The 27,500-nt window shown below is 42.6% G+C and overlaps 1 protein-coding gene across 1 annotated transcript in view; it reads left to right on the top strand.

Annotated features, from left to right (window-relative positions):
- The window catches only part of DNAH9 (dynein axonemal heavy chain 9), a 408,742-nt gene that overhangs the window by 360,395 nt on the left and 20,847 nt on the right, over nucleotides 1-27,500 (top strand). The window contains exons 63-68 of the mRNA XM_030208005.1: nucleotides 260-487; nucleotides 4,251-4,442; nucleotides 17,971-18,162; nucleotides 19,674-19,844; nucleotides 20,756-20,938; nucleotides 26,678-27,067. Of these exons, the coding sequence (XP_030063865.1) occupies nucleotides 260-487; nucleotides 4,251-4,442; nucleotides 17,971-18,162; nucleotides 19,674-19,844; nucleotides 20,756-20,938; nucleotides 26,678-27,067 (1,356 nt within the window). The remainder of the gene's footprint in view (nucleotides 1-259; nucleotides 488-4,250; nucleotides 4,443-17,970; nucleotides 18,163-19,673; nucleotides 19,845-20,755; nucleotides 20,939-26,677; nucleotides 27,068-27,500) is intronic.

Below are 27,500 nucleotides of genomic sequence, written 5' to 3' on the forward strand. Positions count from 1 at the left end.
GTCGGGACTAATGGAAGAAAATTATCAGGTTAGAAGGGAAGGGAAATGGGACTTGATATACCGCCTTTCTGAGGTTTTTGCAACTACATTCAAAGCGGTTTACATATATTCAGGTACTTATTTTGTACCAGGGGCAATGAAGGGTTAAGTGACTTGCCCAGAGTCACAAGGAGCTGCAGTGGGAATCGAACTCAGTTCCCCAGGATCAAAGTCCACTGCACTAACCAAACTAATTTTTCCTTCCATTTCTCCTTTCTAGAACATCCACCTGGTGGCCAAATGGCTGAGTGCCCTGGAGAAGAAACTGGAGCAGCACAGTGAGGGAAGCCATGAGCAATTCCGAGTCTTCATCAGTGCAGAGCCCTCAGCCTCTCCTGAGAGTCACATTATCCCACAGGGCATCCTGGAGAACTCCATCAAAATCACCAATGAGCCTCCTACAGGAATGCATGCCAACTTGCACAAAGCTCTGGACAATTTCACTCAGGTAAGCAATGTGAGGAACTGAACAAAGAAAAGGGACAAATCTCCACAACTCAAAACACAACAGAAAGAATAGTATAGATGACCAATGGACCAGTGTGCAGCCAGAAAGGTCTTCAAAGAGGGTTATTTTTAGCAACAATTCACATAAACCATACAACTGTTTAAAGAATTTGACATGGGTCGTGTTTTGGCTTTATTGCGTGCATCAGGAGTCCATAAAATAAGTCTAAAACGTAACAAATAAAAAGACATACATATGTAAAATAAACCCAACTAAAATTTATAATATACAGATATATGAATGTATGAAAATGAAATACAGATATTTCAATGTGTAAAAATAATGAGCTTTAAAACTCATATAACTAAAAAAAGAAAAAGGCCTTCAATGCTAAGGCATATAAATTAAATGATAAACTAACCAGGGCTATATTGAATATTCGTGTTTGATTCGATTCAGCCCAGAATGGTGTCCGAAATACATCATTTGTATTTGGCCAAATAGTAATTTAAATTCAAATACAAATAATCCAGGGCTCTGCTGTGCTAAATCCTACTGAAATAAATGCTTGATCTCTGATTTCATGTTGCTTCTTTTATTATTTGTTATGTTAAAGTTCAATGTCCATTATTTGTATTTGGCCAAATAATATTTTTCATTATTTGTATTCAGTAGAATAGTAAAATATGCTATTTAGTATATATCTCTAGAACTAACTGAAAAAGGACATGCATGGGCCAAATTAGAAAATGTAAAGAGACCCAAATATACAAAAGCCAGATGTAAAAGTTTGTACAAGTCACAGTGTACAATATAAAACCTATATACAAAAAAGACACAACAATAAACCAAAAACTAAAAGGCAAGGCATTGAAGACATGAAAGTGCAGTATATAATGTAGAAGCCAAAGTGCAAACAGAGGAGGTGATCTGTAAACAGTTAAAACAGCAAATGATACCAATTAAGACAGCAAAGATTAGATTAAAAATTAGACACCCAGTGCAAAATTTTACAAAGATTAAAACTCAATACAGAAAAAGCACAGTCTCATCCTCTCATCCCAATACAACGTGAACAAACCCATAAATATAATCACCCCAGACCACACCCTCCCTATCTCAGATAGCCTGAAAATCCTCGGCGTGACAATCGACCGAAACCTCACCCTAAAGAACCAAGTGAAAACTACAACAAAGAAAATGTTCCATTCAATGTGGAAACGCAAACATCTGCAACCATTCTTCCTGTGAGAAACATTCCGCAACCTGGTACAATCAATGGTACTAAGCCACGTGGACTACTGCAACGGCATCTATGCAGGATGCAAAGAACAATTTATAAAGAAACTACAGACCGCCCAAAACACGGCAGCCAAGCTAATATTTAGAAAAACGTGTTATGAAAATGCCAAACCCCTCCGAGAAAAACTGCATTGGCTCCCAATCAAAGAACGTATCGCTTTCAAAATCTGCACCATGGTTCACAAAATTATCTACGGCAAAGCCCCAGGATACATGACAGAGCTCATAGACTTGCCAACCAGAAACACAATCAGATCAACAAGAACATACATAAATCTTCACTACAGAAACTGCAAAGGACTCAAATACAAATCAACTTATGGAAGCAGCTTTTCCTACATAAGCACACAACTGTGGAATGCACTACCAAAAGCCATGAAAACAACATATCTATTCCAAAAAGCATACCTTAATGACACATCCTAAAAGCCTGAACCCTGCTACAAAACTATCTAAAACTAGTAATCGGACCTAACGCAATTCCTCTTCTCTATGATTCCTGTAACACATTTATCTTATTCCACCATAATACCACTTTGTGGGGTACTTTCATTAAAAAAAACCTTTTTATTTGCATATTAGTCTGTAAAGCATGCATGCATATTGTAGTACATATCATAAAAGGTAAAATACTGCATGAAGCTACACTCATACCAAATTGATATCTCACATTGCATGCATGGCATGCATTGTGAAAATATACTCTGGGAATGCCGCATGCATACATTGAACTATGCTGTATATTTGCTGTAAATTGGATTTCTGAAGGACATTTATTTATAAGAGCAGCTCCTCTTTCTCTAGGTTTTTTTTTTTTTCTTTCTCTCTGCTGCTTACTGCTCACTCATGCTGTGCAGATACAACTCTGCAGTAACATGGGGGCTGGATCTCTCCAGCAAGGATGCTACAACACAGATTTCATCCAGCAAGCAAGGCAGTTCATTCTGCGGTAGTCCAGGGATCTGTGATTTATTTCCCAGCTGGAAGAAGGAGCCTTTCTCTGGACCAATACTCATAATGGAATCTGGAAAATCAAACTTTTAAGGGATGCACATTCAATAAATGGAAATGATTAGCAGTTTTGCCACATCTGTGTGTTCTTAATAACGTTAAATGTCCTCTAATTCAGAACACCTTAGTGGCAAATGAACTGTTCAGGTTACCTCTATTAAAAAAGAAATTGATTAAGTACTGCATACCTATTTCTCAAATAAAATCATTCCTCTCTGTGCTGTGAGGTCATTAGTTGTAATCTGGAACTGATGAAAAATCAGTTTGTCAAGCGCTTCTCAGACCTGCTGTGGTGAACCCACAGCCTGTTGGCTTTTCAGGATATTCACAAGCATAATTCATGAGAGAAATTTGTATAGATTAATTACCTCATTCTATAATAGAGCGTTTAAATTTATAAAATACTAGTACTTATTCACGTAAGTGATAGTAGAGCGCTGATCGCTATTCGTTAAGCATGCAAATCACTTAGAGCTAGATTCAGTAAATGGCATCCAAAGTTAGATGCCATTGAGATACACACTGAGGGAAAAAAAACAGCGTAAGTGATATTCTATAAGCTGTGCCTAAAATTCAGCACAGTTGATAGAATTAACACTTAAGTGGAGAGGTTGTGCATAAATTTAGGCACACAAGAACAAAGAAACCTCCGCACAGGTTTTTTACTACAGTACAGTACTGCGCACGATAGTGTCTGCTACACTCTGCTTCAGTTTAGGAGTGCCTTCCCTGGTGTTTTGGCACACCAGATAAGAAGTTATTCCTCTCAGACGATATAGTATGCAGAGAAAATTTACTAGCGGCCGAAACGTGATTCATGTCGAGTCCATTACATGATTTTGTAATAAACTTCTGATGTGAACTCTTTGAGTCTGTTGGATGTTTGTTCTACACCATTGTTTTGCTCTACACCACCTTGTGTGTCACCTTCGCTGTGTTTGCCCTTTTGTAAATTTAGGCACAGCCATTTGCACCAATGAAAACGTGGTGCAAATGCCCACACCTAAATTTAGACACGGAGCACTGTTATTCTACAATTATGCAAGTGACTCAAAACCATGCCCCCAATCCACCCTGAAATGTCTGTGACCCTCCGTGGCCCCTGTTTTGAACTGCACGTATTCCGTGCCTAACTTTATGCGGCTAAGTCCAAGCGAACCCGGCTCTGCCGGAGACCGTGCTGAAGAAGGCTTCGGCTGGCGGGGGTTGGGGGACACCCCCCCCCCCCCCCCCCCGCCAGCAAAGGTATTTGTTTGTGAGGAGGCGAGGGGGCCCGGACAAAATTTGTGGGGGTCCAGGCCCCCATGGCCCCCCCATAACTACGCCCCTGATCATAATGTATAACACATCTAAGAATGTGAGATTACAGTTGACTTGTGTTCCATATTGTTTTCATTCACTAAGAACACTTCTTCTGTATCTCTCCCTTTCTGTCTTTTTCTTTCTACAGGACACGCTGGAGATGTGTGCCCGAGAAAATGAATTCAAGAGCATATTATTTGCCCTGTGCTATTTCCATGCAGTGGTGGCAGAAAGACGAAAATTCGGGCCCCAAGGCTGGAACCGTTCGTACCCCTTCAATACTGGAGACCTCACCATATCAGTCAACGTGTTGTACAACTACCTAGAGGCCAATGCAAAGGTGGGTGACAGGGAAGAACCATTCATTTGAACTGAAGTTAAAATCAAAAGCAGCTATATATATATATATAGCGTGGGCTAGGATCTCCAAGTACTTTTTGAAACTATCAAGTATGGTAAATTCCCTGTCCCTTCCAGCATTCGCTGCAGTTGCCACCCAGGGTGTTTCTGTTTTGTGGTGAAGTGTGTTAGGGAAGCTTTATAGCACCATAGCTTGTGCTGTGTCTGTTCTCTCGTGCAACAGGATATATATGAGAAGAGTTTGTATTGCTACTGCTTGTGCTGTACCTCTTCTTATCATTGGTAATGATGGAATATTTAATTTATTAAGTGTTTTCTTTGAAAATATTTTGAAAAATGTAATAAAAATAAAGTAAAAAAAAATCAGGCCTTAAATATACAGATACACCCTAATCCTATGTATAGCACTCAGAATTGTGTGCCCAAATTGTGCGTGCAATTAAATTGCTTAATGAGCCAATTAGTGCCGATAATTGGGTGCTAGCAATCAATTATCGGTGCTAATTGGCAATAATTGGAGTTTACGTGTATCTGTATAGTTTGCTATTCTATAAAGATGTGCGCATTAATTTTTCTGCACAAATCCGAAAGGGAGGCGTGGCCATGGAAGGGCATTGGGTGGGTGAGGGTCATTTCTAGGATTTGTGCACAGTGTTATAGAATTTGGAGGATCCGTGCCTTATTATGGCACGGGGGTTTGCACCAGGGGTTCAGTTGGTGTAAATCCTCGCACCCAGAATATCACTAAGCTCTACTCTATAAGCAGCACCTAACCTGGACTATTGCTTAGCGTGCAGTTTTTTGGGGTGCCCATTTACAGAATTTCCATAGTGCTGGCATGGTGATTGCACTGTCCGGATATTCAGTGTCACTGCTGATGTGTATAGTGGTGCTGAATATCTGGATCCAGTTAAACACCAGCTGAAAATTTACCCCGTGGTTCTTAAACCCAGTGCATATAAATATATCTTGTGTTTGTTCATAAAGGATGGCCTGAAAAGCAGATCACTTGGGGAGACTTCTGGACTGGTATGAGGACGCTATGTTAAAGAATACTGTTTCTTCTAATTTGGTGTTAGAGACATGCTTTTTGCTCTTCCCTTCTATAGTGTTAGCATTCGCTGCTTGACAGTGCTGTCTTTCAGATAAAACTGGTCCATCTTTAAAGACCCCATAGTAGTTCACAGTATGCTTTGAATTTTAAACCCAATATTTATGGACATCTTCTAAATTCCAGCCTGCACTCTGATTGATGCCCCCTCAATACCTGTTTTGTTTGTTGAATCACTTTTCCTTTTATTTTCTTTGGTTTTTTTTTCTAAAGACCTGACTGTGGTTCTTAGTCTGGCCCTCAGGGTTACCAGAATTAGCTATATTCACAGTCAGAAGGATAGTAGTGCATATCCGCCCACACGTAGCTCCTGCTGTAGTGGCTCAGGAAGTCTGCTTCATTCTGAGATCATCTGTGCTGTCTGTCTGTCTGTATTGATAACCATTTCACATACCTCCTCTTTTCCCTTTCTTCACATGCTGCGTACACTTTACCTGGCTCTCAGAATGATGATCCAGAGCGGGTACAGTGTAACGGGGTAAGACTTTGACACAGCTGGCAAGTATTTCAAGTAGAGCACAGATCTTGGGTATACTGCATGCTATTTTATATTCAGGGGATCTATGGAGAGTTCACTGAACTAAATGGTATTGATCAATAATCCGTTGCAGATGTAGAGAATCTGCAATGTTAAAGAAAAAGAAATATTTCTGCCATACATGCTTCCTTGGTTATTTATCTTTGAAAAGGTTTAATATGTGTTGCTAAAGAGCCTTTGCTTTGTAAGGATATTGTTTGGATAACCTGTGGATATCTGCTGCCTACTTACCTCCCAGTGGATTCTTTCTGTGTGTTGCTCAGCAGTTCTTTGCTGCAGATTACACAATTTGTAAAGTGCTGCGTGCTCCATGTTGTACCTGTCCCACTCTCCCAGCTTCTGAGTGTACATGCTTGCCTCCTCCCGGGTATAGATGCTGCCTGCTCCTGGCTGTACCTGTTGCATGCTGCATGGTCCTGGATGCATTTCAGCTGCTACTTTCTATTGCAATTTGAATTGCCCAAAATCTTTTCTTCCAAAAACTAGATAAAGCCTCATTTTTACTAAGCTGCACTTGCAGCAGCTGTGCGCTAATGCTGATGTAGCCCATTCAGAGTGAATGGACTGTGTTGGCATTAGCGCATGCAGCTTAGTAAACAGGGGGGTTAATGAAAACATTTTTGTTGGAAAATTAGAGCATATGAACTAAGTATTGCCATACTGGGACAGACCAACGGTCCATCAAGCCCAGTATTCTGTTTCCAATAGTGGCAAATCCAGGTCACAAGTACCTGGCAAGATCCCAAAGAGTAAAACAGATTTTATGCTGCTTATCCCAGCAATGGATTTTCCCAAGTCCATTTCAATTATGGCTTATGGGCTTTTCTCTTAGGGCCCCTTTTACCGAGGTGCGGCAAAAGGGGACTTGTGCTGGCATTGGCACGTGTTTTTTTGCACATGCGTCGAGGCCCCCCTTTTACCACAGCAGGTAAAAGGGAAGTCTCGCTTTCCTGCAGGAAATGGCCGTTCGGCAAGTAAAGCACTTGCCTGATTACTGCAGGGTACACTCTGGTGCTACAAAAATAAATATACATTTTTGTAGTGTTGGAAATGATGGCGCACTAGGGGTGGAAAGTACCACCCGGCTGCTGTGGTAGCTTGGCGGTACTTCCTGTTTAGCAAGCAGTAAGCCCACGTTGGGCTTACCGCTGTTTAGTAAATTTAGTTACACATTGAGTGAAGAAATATTTTCTCCAGTTTGTTATAAATTTACTATTTATTAACTTTATTGTATTTTTGGAAAAACTAAACAGGCTATTCATGTCTACCCATTACACTCCATAGATCCCAATTTTGTAACTTGGGCAGCACTAGTTGTTGTGACAAGCTGTGGTCTAGAGACACTATCAGTGTCGATAAGTCATCTAAAGTAATCACCACTGGCCTTACTGGATTAAAGCTCTTGACTGCTGTAGTCCATGGCACTAGGAGTCCTCTGAGTGAAAAGACTTTCATTAGCATCCATCTAACTTTGTGAGTTCGATGCTGCTCCAGGGTCATATTGTCCGCACCCCCGTCTTTCACTATCAGATAGAAAGTGAGATCACTATTCAGCATCTGTCGCTCCTCAGGCACAACTTCCCTCACAAGTGCAGCATTCAATGGCAGAACCCGCTCCTCGGGGGTCAGTGATAAGCTGCATTCAAGAGGGATCAAAGACAGCTCACCTCCATCTTCCCTCAGCAAACCATCCCTGGCTCTTGGTCCTCTCACCACAAAAGCATCCATTGTTGAGGAATGAGGTGAGGGGCGGGGCCGTGCCGATGCGGTAAGCGAGGTAAGCGCCGCAGGGGGGCGCCCACCTCTGGAGGGCGCCGCCGCGGTGCTTACCCTCGCCCCGCGCCGCCAAGGCCTTTAAATCTTTTACCTGGGTCGCAGCAGCGTCAGTGAAAGCGCTGCCGACCAGCAAGGGCGGGGCGGTGGGGGCGGTCCGCCCCGGGTGTCATCAGAAAGGGGGGTGCCGCCGCTCCCGCTGCTCTTCTTCCTGGCACCCCCCCCCCCCCCCCCCGCACCAGCCCTTTAAAAATAAATTGCCGACGCGAATAGCAAGCACAGCACCTCGTGTGCAAGTAAAAGAAGCGGATCCGATCATCTCATTGGGCCTTCCCTCACTGTCCCGCCCTCCTCTGACGCAACTTCCTATTTCCTCTAGGGCGGGACAGTGAAGGAAGGCCCAATGAGATGATCGGATTCGTTTCTTTTACTTGCACACGAGGTGCTGCGCTCCCTATCGCGTCGGCAATTTCTTTTTAAAGACTGGGTGGCAGGGAGAAGACGAGGCAGGGTGAGGGTGGGGGACAGATGGGGTGAAGGTGGTGGGGGGGGACTCGGATAGCAGAAGGGACTGGGTGGGAGCCAGATGGGGTGAGGGGGACTCGGATGGGCAGAAGGGACTGGGTGGGAGACAGATGGGGTGAGGGGGACTCGGATGGGCAGAAGGGACTGGGTGGGAGACAGATGGGGTGAGGGTGGGGGGCACTTGGATAGCAGAAGGGACTGGGTGGGAGCCAGATGGGGTGAGGGGGACTCGGATGGGCAGAAGGGACTGGGTGGGAGACAGATGGGGTGAGGGGGACTCGGATGGGCAGAAGGGACTTGGTGGGAGACAGATGGGGTGAGGGTGGGGGGCACTTGGATAGCAGAAGGGACTGGGTGGGAGACAGATGGGGTGAGGGGGACTTGGATGGGCAGAAGGGACTGGGTGGGAGACAGATGGGGTGAGGGTTGGGGGCACTTGGATAGCAGAAGGGACTGGGTGGGAGACAGATGGGGTGAGGGGGACTCGGATGGGCAGAAGGGACTTGGTGGGAGACAGATGGGGTGAGGGTGGGGGGCACTTGGATAGCAGAAGGGACTGGGTGGGAGACAGATGGGGTGAGGGGGACTTGGATGGGCAGAAGGGACTGGGTGGGAGACAGATGGGGTGAGGGTTGGGGGCACTTGGATAGCAGAAGGGACTGGGTGGGAGACAGATGGGGTGAGGGGGACTTGGATGGGCAGAAGGGACTGGGTGGGACATGGATGGGGTGAGGGTGGGGGCACTTGGATAGCAGAAGGGACTGGGTGGGAGACAGATGGGGTGAGGGGGACTCGGATGGGCAGAAGGGACTGGGTGGGAGACAGATGGGGTGAGGGGGACTCGGATGGGCAGAAGGGACTGGGTGGAAGACAGATGGGGTGAGGGGGACTTGGATGGGCAGAAGGGACTGGGTGGGAGACAGATGGGAGAAGGGGCATGGATCTGGAACTGGGGTCTGAAAAGTGAGCAGGAAGGAGAATGGGGTCATGCCTGGGGCAGGGGTGGATGGGAGAATCAATGGATCTGGAACTAGGGGCAGCCGCAGGTGGGAACTGGGAGCCGAAAAGAGGGGGCAGTGAGAGAGGGGGGATAGATCCTGGATGGAATGGGGAGTGAGAGGGAGGGCAGACCCTGAATGGATGGGAGGGGGAAAGAGAGAGGGCAAATGGTGAATCGAAGGAGCAGAGAGAAAGGGCAGACAGTGGATAGAAGGGAGTGAAAGAGCAGACAGTGGATGGAAGGGGCAAAGATAGAGGGCAAATGCTGGAGGGAAAGGAGAGAGAGAGAGCAGATGGTGGATGGAAGGGGGAGAGAGAGATGGCAGACTGGGGCAGATGGTGGATGGAAGGGGCAGAAATAGAGGGCAGATGTGGATGGAAGGGACATTAGAGAGGGCAGACACTGGATGGCAGAGAGAGAGCGAAGACAGATGCTGGATGGAAGGAAGACGGTGAAAAGAAGATGAGGAAAGCAGAAACCAAAGACAACAAACTGTAAATATATATTTTTATTATTTTGCTTTAGGATATAGTATTTAGCTGTGTTAATAAATGTTTATAAATAGAACATGTAAATAAGGTAATCTTTTTATTGGACTAATTTTAATACATTTTGACTTAACTTTCAGAGAACAAAACCCCCTTCCTCAGATCAGGATAGGATACTGTAACAGCACTATACTGTATTGACCTAAGGAAGGAGATTTTTGTTGGAATGTAATTGTATTTTACATGCATTGACTGTCACCTATTATTTCTCTGTGATTACTCTGTGACCTCTGATGTGAATTACTTAGAGAGGTCACATAGCTATGCAACTTCCTGTGGGGGTTAGATGCAGCACATGCAGCACATGGAGCACATGGGGCTCATGATCTCTCCTAACCTGAGAGGATCTATGGTGGTGTGAGCATCCATTACCATCTAAGCACATGGAAGGAGCTGATAATACAAATGTATAGTAATATGTATATAAAAGCCTGTCTGATTATAATCTAACTACAAACTGTGAGTAAACAGATGTTTTGTTACTTCAACTTTAAAGTGACTCAGCAGTGAATTATTCAGGGGTGAATGAGAGAGAGATGAAGAAAGAAATTAACATTTCTAAAGCTGAAGCTGTGTGTACTAAAATCTGCTAATTATTTACTACAAATAATCCAACAAAAGGGTTATGGGCCCAGGGTCCAGGAATTGAAAAAGAAGAGAAATATTACCAGGCAGAAAAAAAGGCCACATTTTTCTCTTAAGTTTTAAAGGAAAGATTCAGTCTGTCTCTCTCTCCCCCCACACAGCAGACAGAAGGCTAAGAAAATGGCTGAGGGAAGAAATTCACCATTGTTCTATTCTCTCAAGGTGCCTAAATTAACTGAGTTTAATTATCGGCAGTGGGAACTAAGATTCATATGTCTCCTTCGAGCAAAAAGATTAAATATATGCTTAGACCAAGACAGAACAGCTGAAAATATGGCTGAATGGGACAGTGCAAACTATTATGTGAAGTGCATGCTTTTGGAAGCTCTCTCAGAGAAACAAGCCATATTAGTGGAGGGAAAAGATACACCAAAGGACATTTTATATAAACTGAGAACTATGTATGCAACTACATATGCAAAGCAGCAACCAATTTGGCTGGCAGAGTTGAATGAAACCAAATTAAGGGATAAAAGTAAATGTAATGATCACATTATGCATCTTATGTCTTCATTTCAAAAGCTAGAACTTTCAGGAATTCCCATGTGTGATGCATTGAAAAGAGCATTTCTTTTTACCTCACTATCAAAGAAGTTTGATGTTTTTAGGTCTGTAAATGAGGCCATTGAAGGGCAATCTTTTGAACAGACAACATCAAAACTAAGGCAGGAATGCATAATAAATGATTCTGAGGAGATGTGTTCTCAAAGCAAGTCAGAGAGAAATGAAACAAATTTCTTGGCAAAGAACAGAGGAAGGCGGAGCTATGGGAAAACTCCACCCAAGGGCAAGCTGATTTGCTACTCATGTGGAAAGGAGGGACATGTATCTAAATGGTGTAAGGAAACACAAAACACTCCCTCTAGCTCACCTAAGCCAATGGAACTAAAGAATTTTCAAACCAGGAAATGTATGAAGGACAAAGATAAACACAAGGGCTTTCTAATGGCAGAAAAATCTTTGACTATGGTAAATAATAATTCAAATGAAAGTACTTGGATTTTGGATTCAGGGAGCACATGCCATTTAACCAATTGTAAGGATTTCTTTCAGGAGATGTGTCCAGAGGAAGGTATTCTTAAAACTGCAAACGCAGGGACTGCTAAGATCCAAGCAAAAGGTATTGGATTCTTAAAATGCAAAGTGTCTAATGAAGTTAAAGAAATTCCTGTAAGTGATGTCTTGTATATTCCCCAAGCAGTTTGCAATATGCTTAGTGTATCTACATTAGATAAGAAGGGATTTGCGATTCATTTTGAAAACAGTAAGTGCACAATCTCTAAAAATGATGAAGTGTATGCTGAAGCTTTTATGCATAATGATGTTTATAAGCTGAACATTTCAGGTGAAGCCTCACATATGGCGCAAGTAAGGAAGAATGATGGTAAATGTAGTCTGGAAATCTGGCACCGCCGCCTGGGACATCGTGATTCTAAGGTGATCCAGGATCTTTACAGTAAGCAACTGGCCACCGGCATTCAGATAAGTGCAGATGCTGGTAATATGGAGAAATGCATAGACTGTGTTACTCAAAAAGGTGTGAGACCCTCATTTCCTGCATACACAGGAAATAGGAGTAATAAAGTGCTGGACTTAATACACAGTGACTTATGTGGACCGTTTAATATCCCATCATTGGGAAATAACAGATTTGTGCTAATATTCTTGGATGATTTCTCTAGATACTGTGTGGCCTATTTGCTGAAAGAAAAAAGTCAAGTCACAGACATGCTGAAGAAATACGTAGCCATGGTGAGCAATAAATTTGAAAGAAAACCAAAGGTTCTTCAGACCGACAATGGTGGTGAGTTCACTTCACAAAGCATGCGCACATTTCTAGAACAAGAAGGCATTCAGCATATCACAACAGTAGCTTATACACCAGAACAAAATTCTGTTGCAGAGAGAAAATTTAGGTCACTTGTGGAAATGACCAGATGTATGCTGTCAGATAGCAATCTCCCTAAAAGACTATGGGGGGAAGCCATTCTCACAGCAGTGTACCTACAAAACAGAATGCCAACTAAAGGCGCTGAGCGCACACCACATGAGACATGGCATGGTAGGAAGCCAAACCTGTCACACATAAGAACATTTGGAAGTACAGCATATGCTCATGTACCAAAGCAAAGAAGGCATAAGCTGGATTCCACAACAGAAAGGGGCATTTTAGTTGGCTATGCTCCAGGACACAAAGGATATAGAATTTTGAATCTGAAAACTGGCATTGTTGGCATAAGACATGTTACATGTTTTGATGAAAACAAAAGGGTTGATAAAGGCTGGATTATCCCAGATGAGCCTTATCATCCAGAATATGAAACTAGAACCATAATAGACATGCCAGTGTATATAAATGCCATACCAAGGCAGATGTCTGAAAGCAACTCATCTGTATCTAACGAGGAACAGGCAGAGGAAGCAGACACAGAAAGGATCATTGAAGAAGACAGTACAGTTGGAGAAGGGGAATCAATTGGAGAAGAACTCTCAGATTTAGAGGATGCGGAAAGGTCAGACCAACCTGTAGTCAGACGCTCATCCAGGGAAAACAAAGGTGTTCCACCCCCAAGACTGTCTTACCTAACAAAGTCAGCAGAAGCTCAAGAGCCCTTAACATGGGATGAGATTGAGAAAATGCCAGCAGAAGAAGCTGCTGAATGGCATAAAGCTGCACAAGAAGAAATTGATGCATTGGATAAAAATAATACTTGGATTCTTACAAAATTACCTCCTGGCAAGAAAGCTATAGGATGCAAATGGGTATTCAAGTTAAAAAGGAATGCACAAGGAAAAGTGGAAAGGTATAAAGCCAGATTAGTGGCAAAGGGATATCTTCAAAAATATGGAGAAGATTTTGATGAAGTGTTTGCACCTGTAGTGAAACACACGACAATCAGAACACTTCTGAGCATTGCAGTCTCAAAAGGCATGCAAGTCAACCACATTGATGTGAAAACAGCATTTCTTCACGGAGATATAACTGAAGACTTGTATATGGAACAGCCAACAGGTTTCATAAATACAAAACAAAGACAGCTAGTGTGTAAATTAAACAAAGGTCTTTATGGATTAAAGCAAAGTGCAAAATGTTGGAATGAAAAATTGCATGAAATATTGACAAATTTAGGATTTAAACAAGGTGAAGCAGATAAATGCTTGTACACTAGGTGCACAAATGGACAATATGCATACATTTTAGCTTTTGTTGATGATCTGCTCATTGCAAGCAAAAGTGAGCAAGAGTACAAGGACATTGTAAAGTGTTTAAACCACAATGTTGAGATAAAAGAACTTGGTAATGTGTCATACTATCTTGGTATAGAAATTGAGAAACAAAATGATGGTTCTTATCTTCTAAGCCAGAAGCAGAAAATAAATGAGCTTATTGAAAGTTTAGGTATGCAAGATGCCCAAGTTGTAAGCACTCCCATGATCACTGATTTTCTGAAGGATGAAACAGTAAGAGAACCTTTACCAGATAACATCCAATATAGATCAGCCATAGAAGCTGAATATGTGGCCGTATCGGAAGCGTGCAGAGAACTGATGTGGATTGAAAAACTTTTGCTGGATTTCGGAATAGCTGAACAGAGACCAATCCAGATAATGGAAGATAATCAGAGCTGCATCCGACTGTCACAGAATGACAAGGTTCAGTCACGCACCAAGCACATCGCAACGAAATACCACAACGTGCGAGAGTTGGCGAAAGAAGGGGTCATCAGTCTACACTATTGTCACACCAGTGAGATGACAGCTGACATCATGACCAAACCGTTACCCAGAGAACATTTTGTGAATCTGCGTATAAAGCTTGGACTTTGTATGAATAAATAATTGCATGACAGTTATGCATGAGAAGGGGTTTGTTGGAATGTAATTGTATTTTACATGCATTGACTGTCACCTATTATTTCTCTGTGATTACTCTGTGACCTCTGATGTGAATTACTTAGAGAGGTCACATAGCTATGCAACTTCCTGTGGGGGTTAGATGCAGCACATGCAGCACATGGAGCACATGGAGCTCATGATCTCTCCTAACCTGAGAGGATCTATGGTGGTGTGAGCATCCATTACCATCTAAGCACATGGAAGGAGCTGATAATACAAATGTATAGTAATATGTATATAAAAGCCTGTCTGATTATAATCTAACTACAAACTGTGAGTAAACAGATGTTTTGTTACTTCAACTTTAAAGTGACTCAGCAGTGAATTATTCAGGGGTGAATGAGAGAGAGATGAAGAAAGAAATTAACATTTCTAAAGCTGAAGCTGTGTGTACTAAAATCTGCTAATTATTTACTACAAATAATCCAACAATTTTGGCCTCTGGAAGCTAAATGTATTAGTCCAATAAAATGGTATTATTTTATTTTCTGTATTTGTTTTATTTCTATTTGTTAATTTGTAAAGTGGTGATTGGTATTTGTTAGTTTTTTCAAATTTACATCTGCTGTCTTTATATTTTGCACAGCACTAGGAGACATTTTCTGTTTCTGTGGTGTTGCATTGTATGCAGAGTCTGGCATCGGGGGTTCAGTTTAATTTTTGTCTAAATAGAAAGTTTATGATTACTTATTCTATAGTGGATTAGGGTGTATCTGTGTTTGTGAGAAAGACATGGCTTTCAGTTGGCATTGACTGTGCAGGATCGACGATCTGTACTATTCTGTCTGGTTTCGTTTTACAATAGGTGAATTGATGTTCTAGTGCTCACTGTAGTGCTTAAGATGCTTTCCTTTTCCTTGTGTGACTCGTAGAAACGACTGCTTATGATATGGTAAAATTGCTCTATAGGTCGTGAGTGTTTTGTATTCTCGGTATGTCTAGTACTGGATTGGGGGGGGGGGTGGTAAAAGACCGGCCCCGGGTGTCAACTACCCTAGCTACGCCACTGCTGCCGACGTCTCCCTTCCCTTGCACTCGTTGGTTCCCTCAGTGTCCCGCCTTCTTCTGACGTCAGAAGAAGGCGGACACTGAGGGAACCAAGAGCGCAAAGGGAAGGGAGACGTCGGCAGCGCTCCGCTTTCACTGACGCTGCTGCGACCGGAAGTAAAAGATTTAAAGGCCCCAGGGCGTGGAGGGAAGGGCAGAGAGGCATGGATGGGAGGGCAGAGAGGCATGGATGGGAGGGCAGGGCCCAGGGAGAGGACAAATTGCTGGAAGGGGAGGGGAGAGAGGATTGCTGGCTATGGATGGAGGAGGGAAGGGCAGAGAGGGACAAGGATGGACATGGGGGCCCAGGGAGAGGACAAATTGCTGGAAATGGAGGGGAGGGGAGAGAGGAGGATTGCTGACTATGGATGGAGGAGGGAAGGGCAGAGAGGGACAAGAATGGACCTGGATGGGAGGGCAGGACCCAGGGAGAGAGGAGAAATTGCTGGAAATGGATATAGAGCAAGAAATGAAGAAGAAAGGAGAAAAGTAAAGAAATAAATGGAAAGGAAGCCCTGGAAATGGAATTAAGAGGACAGATAGCAGCAGAATTAGATACTGGACCAGCATGATTGAAAAAAGAAAGTCACCAGACAACAAAGGTAGAAAAAAATTATTTTATTTTCATTTTAGCGTTTGGAATATGTCCACTTTGAGAATTTACATCTGCTATCTTATTTTGCAATGTATACCAATTTGTTTCTAAGAATATTGCTGACAATTCCTTTCAGTGTGGCAAGTGGTGAGCGATCATTTTCATGGGGGGGCGTGATCATTTTCACGGGGGGGGGGGGCGCCAACTGATAGTCTGCAGGGGGGCGCCAGAGACCCTAGGCACGGCCCTGGTGAGGGGGCTGGTATAGGCACTGCCAAAACAGTGCTTGACTTCCCTCTCCGCTTATTTTTTTTAGCAGTCATAGCTAAGGCTTGGATCTAGTGTGGAAGTGTCCTCCCTTTATGGCACCATCTTGGAATTCCTCCTACCCACTTTTTTTCCATATCCTTTTCCAGCATTTAGGGAGTTGTAGTTTGTGCATGGACTATGCTGATGTGTCTGCTTTCCCTTGACCTTCTTACTTCCTTTTTCATTTTGTTCCTGCTTACCTATTCAGTTTTGAGTTCAGTTCAAAATTTTGTTCATTACCCATCTTTTTTCATTGCTGATTCCCCATTGACCATTATATTCTTTGTTCTTCAAATACAATCAGTTCCCTTAAGGAATTAACACTTACTCTTCGCAGGATTGTTGTATTGCACCTATTCTCTGGAATTACTCCCGATAGACATCCATTCCCAACCATCATTGAAGAAATGTTTTAACACTCATAAAACTTGATTCTTTGTTGAGACTTTCCTGATGTTGCCCCCTAGATCAACACATCTAGGTTATCAGTGATTATTTTTTTTCTTCAGACATTTTTTACATCTGTTTTAACCCCCCCCCCCCCCCCAATTTCTCTGCTGATATAAATAAGTCTATGTGTTTCTATTGTTGTGCTATACCACCGTCCCCTTCAAGGCCTGATTGTTGAAATGTTGTTTTTTTTTTACTCTGACAGTATTACTTTTATTTTGTTAAATCGCCATGATGGTTTCCGAATGGTAGTATTCTAAACTCCTGTAAATAAATAAATACATTATGTGGTGTTTCTTTCCTCATCTATTAGTCCATAAACTGCTTTGACAATTTGTTACGGAAGGCAGTTTAGTAAATTTGAATAAAGTATAAACCATATACATTTTAGAAAAGGCTCTCCATTTGTAAAATGGGCTTTAAATTGCGAGCACCCTGACTTGTACATCACTTTTACAGCCTAAATTTAGTGGCCTGAGTTTTAGGACCCTTACTTTTTAAACTTTTCTGGCAAAAATGTAGGGGTTCAAGATTCAGCCTGCAGTATCAGTGTGTTTTTTTTTTTACATTAATACTAGTTGCTGCATCCACCTACCAGCATCCTGGTCTTGAGTGGCCACCAGAATTATCCAGGTACAACTGTTATTCAGGGCCAGTACCCAGATACCTATCTAGGCAACTTAGGACTGCCATTTATGTGATCCTAGTTGCCTGTTAGTTATCTGACTAAGGCCAAGTACCGGGATAACTTCTGGTTCCACTTGTGCTCTGCCCTTGGACTGTCCTGACTATAACTAGATAATTCCATGGCAGACAAGACATGATATTCAGTGATCCTAGCTTGTTAAGTGCCATTGACTATCATGTTGGGACCCATGCAGAACCACTCCTGCCTGGTTAACACTTGCTGAATATCAGCCTCCAGGTTCCTATATGCTACTGAAAATCTGTCTAAATTTACACCTATAAATGAGGATCAGGGCAATTTTTGAAAGCTGATCATTATATGAATACTAAGAATGAAATGCAAAATTTAAATATCCCTCACAGCTTATCTGCTAATTGTTTAGGTCCCTTATGATGACCTGCGTTACCTTTTTGGGGAGATTATGTATGGAGGTCATATCACAGATGACTGGGACAGGCGGCTCTGTAAAACCTATCTAGAGGAGTTCATTAAACCAGAGATGATGGAGGGAGAGCTGCTGTTAGCTCCGGGATTCCTCCTTCCTGGCAACATGGACTACAACAGTTATCACCAGGTATGCCATACACACACATTTTCTGTGCACAGTGACTCATCTCATTGCAGAACATACACTTCTCATATGTGTTCTAAACAGGGTTCTATTATGGACTGAGCAGCTTGGTTTTCATAAGCAGTTGTATTCCTCCATGATGTAAAGATCCCATTTCTCTTGCTCTAATGAATTTCAGTCCTGCCCACGGCATACATTTCACTGTTGCACTTATGAAGTCGGCTCTCCCTGTGATATTCTTCTGACCAGTAAATAGTTCCCTCCTGAGCCAGGTACAATGGGATTCTTGGAGACTAAGGCATTAAAATCCTCCCAGGGAGGATGAAATATTTTGGAACAGTGTGAATGTAATAATAACTTCTATTAGATCAACCCTCAAAAAATCCATATAGATTTACTGTTCATTATCTTTCTGGCTTCATAAGTCTGAATCAGCAGAATTTTTTTTTCTTTCTGTACCTGTGGGAAACTATTTGCTTAATCTAGCCAAATGAGTGTATGAAAGAATAATACTTCTTGTTGTTTGACTTCTTGGGGCTCTGAGCAATGCTGTGGTGGACTTGCAGCCCTGGCAAAGACAGGAATAGGGACTCTCAAGGCTTTGAAATTATGTCTGCTGCATTGGAAGGTGTGCAGGAGCAACATGCCCATATTTCCCTATGAGCTTAACAGATGGGCGTCCTCAGCCGATAATGGAAAAAAGAAGGGCGTCCCTCACAAGCATTTGGCCGACTTTACTTGGTCCATTTTTTTTCACGACCAAGCATCAAAAAGGTGCCCGAACTGACCAGATGACCACCGGAGGGAATCGGCGATGACCTCCCCTGACTTCCTCAGTGGTCACTAACCACCTCCCACCCCGAAAAAAACAACTTAAAAAACTTGTCCTTTTTTTTTTTTTTTTTTTTTTTTAGAGTATGCCCTTTGCTATGCCTCCGTCCCTGCAACGGCAGTTGACGTCCAAAATGTGGGTGTTTCTGTGAGAAGGACATCCATGGCTTTACTATGCCTCTGACACCCTCTTTATTTTATTTATTTGGATTTTGGACTACAAGTAGCAGCAGTGGGATTTGAACCGGTCACCTCTGGATTGCAAGACCAGTGCTCTAACCACTAGGCCACTCTGCCACTCCTCCACTCCACTCCCTTGAAATTTGGCCATCCCTGTGTGTGTGTGGGGGGGGGGGAGTATGCAGGTCCCTGGGGGAGGGAGGTATGTGCATGTCAGCGGAGGCATAACGAAGGCGTGGACGTCCTTCTTTCAAACATTTTGGATGTCCTCAACTGCCCCCCACAGGGATGCAACTTCAAAATTGCTCCCCCCTAATATTAACATTTTCAGAGTTCATAGCCCAGGTATTCTTACCCCTTTTCAGCAAGACTTTATTTACAACTGACGCTTAATGTGCATGAAATGGCTAAGAAAAGACAGAGGTGTTGCTGTGTAATAATTTTCCAGCAATTGAATGCTGTGAAACATTAAAACTAATCCAAATTCTCTCCCCATTTTTCAGTACATAGATGACGTCTTACCCCCAGAATCTCCCTATCTCTATGGACTGCACCCAAATGCAGAGATTGGCTTTTTAACCCAGACCTCAGAGAAGCTGTTCCGTACAGTGCTGGAGATGCAGCCACGGGACAGTAGCATGGGAGAAGGAGGAGGTGCTACCAGGGAAGAGAAGGTAAATGGATTTTATTAATAAACTAGCTGTGGCCACACCTATAATATGCATTTTACATCATGTCGCATGTCGGCTGCAGCATTGAAATCTCTTCTGTATATTCAGTACTGCTATCCAGACAACAAGTGGCATTGAATCTATATGGAGTGGTTACTGCTGTTATGTCTACAGATAGCAGCAATATTCAGCTTCAGTTCATATAACAATATGGATTAAGGGGCCCTTTTACAAAACGCGTAGGGGCCTATGGCATTACCACCTGGCTACCACATGCACCGGGCAGTAATTCTGAATTTGGCACGTGCTGAAAACACTCAATAGAAAATATTTTCTATTTTCTACCGCGTGGCGCTTACCTGGCGGTAAATGGCAGTAGATGTGTGCTGCATGCCTACCGCCCGGGTAGTGCGTGAGACCTTACTGCTAAGTCAATGGGTGGTGGTAAGGTCTCAGGCAGGTGCTTCAGAATCCAGTGAATATTGGTCCATGATGCTCCTAGCGACCTGTGTGTGCGTGGTGGTGGGGAAACGACACCTGAATCTTCACCCCCACTCATGAGCCTATACTGCAGTTGCTGACATGCTTCTTGTTTGTCTTAATAGATTGTAAGGGTTCAGAATCAGAGATTTTCTATTATGTTTGTCTGTAAAGTGTTACACACATCTGGTAGCACTAAACACATGAAAATAATAATCTTAAATTATTTTAAAATATAGCAATGTAATAAAGATTTGGCAGATAAGGATTCCTGGGGGTGACTACTTTTATGATTAATGATGGTGTTACTCCTCATTATACGGGACAGCGACTTGACCAAAATCACACAGTAATTCAGCAGCCGGCAGAGATCATGAAAAGGATATTGCTGTAGCTGACTTATTTTTCTCTTCCTTTTCTCTCTTTCCCTTCAGGTGAAAGCTGTCTTGGATGAGGTTTTAGAGAAACTTCCAGAAGAATTTAACATTGCTGAGCTGATGTCCAAGGTGGAGGAACGAACCCCCTATATTGTGGTTGCCTTCCAAGAGTGTGAACGAATGAATATCCTGACCAGCGAGATTAAACGCTCACTCAAGGAACTGGACTTGGGGCTAAAGGTAGAAACCTCTGTCAAAGTGGGAATGAACTAGAGGGGGAACTCTTCTTGTTTTACATTTTAGGGAAGAAGAGGAACGTGGAGCCCATAGTGTTAGAGGAGCACAGAAAGATGCCTTCAGTTTTACCAGATAAGAGCAGAGCAGAATCCTCGAGGTTACAACTCTAGTGTTACAGTACAGGGGTGAAAGAAGAGCAGAGCTTAGGAGATTGTAGGGTCATGGGGAACATTTATACTATTACAGTATAGGAGTAAGAGGGAAGTAGAGCTTGGGAGATTACAGAGACATATTGGAGCTAGCATGGATAGGCAAAATGGCTGCAATGACCTCTGGTGGCAGGCTTGTGAGACTGCCGCTTGAAGTCATGGCAGCCGTTTTGACAAAGGAGTTGGCAAGGGCAGGAGTGAGTGGGGATTGCTCCTCCCCTGACTGAACCAGTGGACCACCAATGCTTGTAAGGTAGACTCAGGAGTGGGGGGGGGCTACTGGTTGTGGTAGGGATCCAGGAGGGGTACTGCTTTTGCTCGTAGGGGGCCCGGAGCTGAGCTGCTCCTGTATTGAGGGAGGAGGTGGAGAGACAGAGGCTGCACAAATTTGAGGGACACCCTATTGTTTTGGCTTCAGCCAAAAACACATTTGTATTTTTGGTCGAAACTGAAACTAGACTAAATATGGATTTTGAGTCGGTTTTGGCAGCGAAACCAAAATTTGTCCAGCCTCTAACCTTCCTCAGTAGTTTCTTTAACCCACAGCTACTGACTTTGGAGGGATGGCCTGATCGGGATGACCTGATCGAGGTTATGTCGTGGTAGTTCCAAACTGTTCCCACTTTACAGTGCCTCAAAGGATATTCACACAAAGTGAAATGTTTTGATAGCCTTCCCTCAAACTTTACCTTCAGATAACTTCAAACCCTTCAACATAGCAAATGCAATTAGCTCTGGTTCCAATTGCCTTAAAAGGGCCTATAATAAATTAAATAGAACCCACAGGCATCCAATCAGAGTTGCTGAGCTCATTCAGATACCACTGGATGAAAAAACAAGAGAATTTGAAGCAGAGGTTTAACTATGCCAAGCACAGAGCTGCTGCAGGAAATCTGGGATAAAGATCTGTGCAATCAAGAATTCTAGGTTTCTTATTCTTTATTAATTTTGAGTGTTTCTATAATTCTTCTTTCACTCTGAAGGTGTAGAGCATATTGTGTACATAACTCACACAGCTGCACAGAAGCGTGGGACTGGTTATGTTTAGTGAGTGATATCGTAGAGGAGTTTGGACAAGTGACCTTTCTTGCAGATGACTCTCAGCAGCCCCATTTCAGTGCTTTCGCCCACATAACGAAGCTGCCAGATAGGACCTCACAAAAAGTAGTCCTATCTTTGCCTGCTTAGCTATGTGGGGCAGTGAATCTCGACTGGCACCTGCAAAACTTTCTGGTCAGTGGCTGACTCAGATATTCAATGCCTGTGCCCAGTCATGGCTCTGGCATTAAATATCTGGGTTAGATTCAGCTTGCGGTGGTCAGCGACTTTAAAACCACTTACCACCATGAGGTTAGAGTTTACAGTTTGTCTGAAATAATTGAAGTGTTTGCTTGTATAACCAGGCAATGCGCTATAGGAAGTCTCGGCATAAAAGCATATTTATAGGGCCAATTATTTTAAATGGATTTGTTTCATTTGCCTGGTTATGGCAGCGGGGTTGGAAACACAGTTTCTTCAGACAGCCCAGGAGAAGTGATTTACTAGCTCAATCTCTGAACTGAAAACAAGATATTATTGTAACGGCAGCATCATGTAGCAATTAAATTTCATTCTTAACAAGAGGAAGTGTTATGTATTGGCAGAAGTGACAGAAAGAGCTATATTGAACTGAAGCGCAGGAGTCTTACATAGAAATATAGGAGTCGATTTTCACCTGGCTTCGCTCAGCATTTTGCTGACCACCACCAGAATTATGCCTGGAAATGTTGGGCTTCATAATGGGTTTCCGGAGGGCCGGAGTTAGAGGGTGGGAAACAGGGCAATTGCCCTGGGCTCCCTACTACAAGGAGTTCCCAAGCCTGCCTCATACTGAAGATGGCATGGGCTGAACGCCAGCTTTGGGGCCTCCTTCCTAGTTTCTATCCTGGGCCCCTGAATATCTAACATCAGCTGGCTACGCCATAGCCGGTTAAGTGCGATATTCAGCACTTAACCGACTGTGGGGCAACTGCATAAAGATAAGACTGGCTTCTTTGCGGTCCTATTTATGCAGTGACCTTGGCCAATTAAAGTGCTGAATATCAACATTTAAACGGCCAAGTACCAGTTACGCCGATGGAACACTCCCAAAATAGCCGGTTTTGCTTTAAGCACTAACTAGTTATTTTCAGCAGTAATAACCGGTTAAGTGTCGCTAAAAATGACCGGTTAGCCCAAATAGATGATTTAGCCTGCCAAGAGCTATTTCTGGCTGGATAAATCACTTTGAATATCGATCTCCTAGTAAATGATGGCAGATAAAGACCTTATGGTCCATCCAGTCTGCCCAACAAGGCGGCCAGAATTGTATTTGCCACTCCTTGCAGGTTACACTCCTTCATAATTAAACACTGGCATCACAATCAGGGCAGTTGTCAGTTTACTACCGTGCCTTTTCCATATGGGCAAGTTATATGTGATATAATTTGGAACACAATACCGCAACATCATGTCAATAGTCCGAAAAGTGGTTTTATTATTATAGCCACATTCATGATAAATATCATTAATCCAACAAGCCAATAATATTGGTAACTAACAACATTTTTTTTTATTTATCAAAATTTCAAGAATTAGTCATGCAAAAAAAATACTTGTACAGAAAAGTATGATATGACAATAATAATAGAAATGCCCAGGGTATCACCCTGTAGGACTAGTGGAACCCAGAGGGGCCATTTTTTTCAGAGAGCTCAGTCCTTTTGGGGAGGCCATCTTTGGGGGGGGGGGGGCTTCTGGGCAGACTAGATGTTCTCAATGAAGGTGTCAGTTGGTGCTTCAGTTAAGGGAGTTTACTAGAGGTGGACCCAAGATACTGTGGTGATTCACAATAGTTTTTCTCTGGGGTTTGAGTAGCCTCTTCCAGATCTATTTTTGGAGTGTTCCTGTTGCTCCTGCTGGAAGGCAGGGGCAATATGGGACACTTTACAGCATCTGATTCATTTAAGGACCATCGTGCTGGTGCCAAAAGGGGAAAGGATTTATTTTGTAGTTCCCAACAAGGAAGGCACTTTTCATCCTATTCTAGATCTCAAAAGAGTGAATGGGACCCTCCAAGTTCCCTTCTTTCACATGAAGACTTTGTGTTCTGTTACTGGTGCAGTTCAGGGTGGAGAGTTCCTCATGTCCTTAGATCTCATAGAGGTGTACCTTCACATTCGTATTTGCCAGGCACATCAACAGTTCCTTTGTTTTGCTTTATTGGGGGGGGGGGGGCATTTTTTTTGTGCACTGCCATTTGGGCTCACAAGAGCTCCTCAGACTTTTTCCAAAGTAATGGTGCTCGTGGCAGCAGTGCTTTGCAAGAAGGGCATTCTGGTGCATCTCTATCTGGACGATTGGTTGATTTGGGCAAATTCCTTCCAGGAGAGTGAGCAGGTGACTGATTGTGAACCCAGCCAAGAGTTATTTTTCACCCACGCAGACCCTTAAGTATTTGGGAGTAAGGTTCGATTCTCAAGTGGATCGAGTGTTCCTGTCAGCAGCGAGAATCTGCAAACTGCAAGGTCAGATACATGCTCTTCTCTCGGTCCAGGCTCCCAAAGTGTAAGATTATCATCAGTTTCTGGGGTCGATGGTACCCTGGGCCAGGGCTCAAATGAGACCTTTGCAGCACTCCCTGCTCTCCTGCTGGTCTCTTCAGCAGCAGTAGAGCAATAACAGTATAGATGGCAGCAGATTAAACAACAGGACTCAATCAAGAATCAGAGGAGGCCAATTTATGGATACAGGCTTTATTGGGTCCAATAAAGCCTTCTTCCATAAACTGGCTTCCTCTGATTCTTGATTCTATCCTGTTGTTTCATCTGTGGCCAACTACACTGTTTTTGCTCTAAGGATGGTTTGTGTCGTCATTTCCCTATCTTGTTTTTAATTCAGAAGTTATTTTTTTTCCTTCCTTTTGTCCTTTTAAGTCTTGAGATGCCCTTATCACTGCATGCAATTTGACCTTATACTTTAGCAAATAATCCCTGAAAGAAGTGAGCTGGTTTCGATTTAGGATGAGTTTAGAACATTGTAACATGATGCAACTTCAAAATTAAAGCATTAGCATGCGCCACCACCTCTGCTTCTCATATTTCATCCTTTCTCGCCACTTTCATTTTCCTCCTCATTTCTAAATGCAATAACACACTGACCTCTTGGTGAACTTTATTATAACTGTTCTGTAGAGAATTGAATATTAATAGGAACAATGTAATAACTACAGTATCTGCATTAACGGGACTAGCATTTCCTTTTAATTTTGGTTAATAATAGTGTTCAATTACAAATGATTCTGTAAGGTGAAACAACATTATTTTAGATTTCTGTCTTCCTTCCTAAAGAAGGAATTCATGTTGCAGGAACATTTTGTACATAAGATTTGTTTTCCAATTCCCAACCCCAGCATCAGCTAACCTCTGTCTGGAGGAGTTTTTCAGACTGGAATGAAATTACTTTTAAAATGGTCATTTCTCTAAACATTTGGAAGGTTATTATTTTTGCCACCACTGAAAAAGACATTAAGTTGGGGGGGGGGGGGGGTGTCAAAAGAAAAGGCAGAGAGAAGAACAAAACAAACTTACTGAAGAGAGTTGAAGAGATGAGGAGAGGGAGAGGCCAGATCAAACTGAAAAGGAAACAGATTCCACCAGTACAGGGCAAGAATCTAAACCAGGGGAGGAGGTCTGGAGAAATGGAGAAGTACACAGGGATAGAGAAGCAGAGTACGCTTTAAGCAGTGGTTCTCAATCCTGTCTTGGGGGAACCCCAGTCACTCAGGCTTTCTGGATATCCTCACTGAATATGCATGAGAAGTTACATGCAGTGGAAGCAGATCTTGCAAATCAATCTCATCAATATTCAGTGTAGATATCCAGAAAGCCTAATTGGCTGGGGTTCCCCCAGGACCGGTTAGGGAAACCACTGCTGTATAGAAACATGAAAGTACTATGCATCCGATAGAGTGATATAATGTAACTAGATGGGGTACAACATGAAACTTATCGGCCTTCAATGAGTTCTTATGGAGGACAACATTTGAATGAAGGCATTCTCCATATTTCCTTGCACTTTAAAAGAGATTTGGTGATGTCTGCTCATTCGTTTTGTTATTTATTTGCAATTTACATCCATTATACAAAGGAACAATTTAAGAAAAATCAGGAAAATACAAAATACCAAAGTATACCCTGCACATTATAGATTTAAGTCTACATTGAGGAGAGAAGAGCTAAGTTAGCTGCTTTACTAAATATAAAGGAAAAGCTAAACACTTGACATAAAGACATATATATAAACCCAACTTCAACCAGCTACTCAGAATTTTTAAGAGAACGGTTAACCACTTTAGATGACAAAAAGTTCTGTAGATATACACAGGATTCAAAAAAAAAAATAAAACAATATATAAGAATGATTTTTATGAGTGACCAAACATTTGCAAGGGTATTTAAAAAGTACCTTCCATTGCCAAGACCCTGTCTGCTCATTTAATCTAATTGTCTTGCAGGGAGAACTCACAATGACTAGTGACATGGAGAATCTTCAAAATGCCATTTACTTTGACCAAGTCCCTGAGTCGTGGACAAAGAGAGCATATCCTTCCATGTCTGGACTGACTGGCTGGTATGCTGATCTCCTAAACCGGATCAAAGAACTTGAAACTTGGACAGGAGACTTCGCTCTGCCCTCAGCTGTATGGCTAGCTGGTTTCTTCAACCCACAGTCCTTCCTTACAGCCATCATGCAGTCCATGGCCCGGAAGAATGAGTGGCCACTAGATAAGATGACCCTGCAGTGTGATGTGACTAAAAAAAACCGAGATGACTTCAGTAGTCCCCCTCGAGAAGGTGCCTATGTGCATGGTTTGTACATGGAAGGAGCCCGTTGGGATACCCAGGTAACGTTATCACTGTGTCTATATATATATATTAGAGGTTGTAGGGTATAATTTTATAAGGGGCTGCTAGTTTTAAATGTAAAAAGGCATGCAAATATTGATACTTTGGTCATTTATGCACAAGGAATTCTGCTCATAATTTTTGTCACTTTAAGGGTGGAAAATGTTTAGAGAGTATTTTTTACTCAGGTAAATTTATATTCTTTGGAGATTGCATGGCATGGAAATGGTAATAGTCTCGGTGCTTGATGAAATATACCAATGTGTAGATAAGGATGAGAAAGCTATGATCCTTTTTTTTTTTTTTTTTAGTTCGCATCTGTATTAAATGTGATAATCATAATTTTTTGGTGAGGCAGGTCCAAAAATACATGTATTCATCTTTGAGACACTGTCACCCTCAGTAGGTAGTGTTTGGACCTAATTGCTCTTC

Source organism: Microcaecilia unicolor, chromosome 6 (genome assembly GCF_901765095.1).
Source record: "Microcaecilia unicolor chromosome 6, aMicUni1.1, whole genome shotgun sequence".
NCBI classification, from domain to species: Eukaryota; Metazoa; Chordata; class Amphibia; order Gymnophiona; family Siphonopidae; genus Microcaecilia; species Microcaecilia unicolor.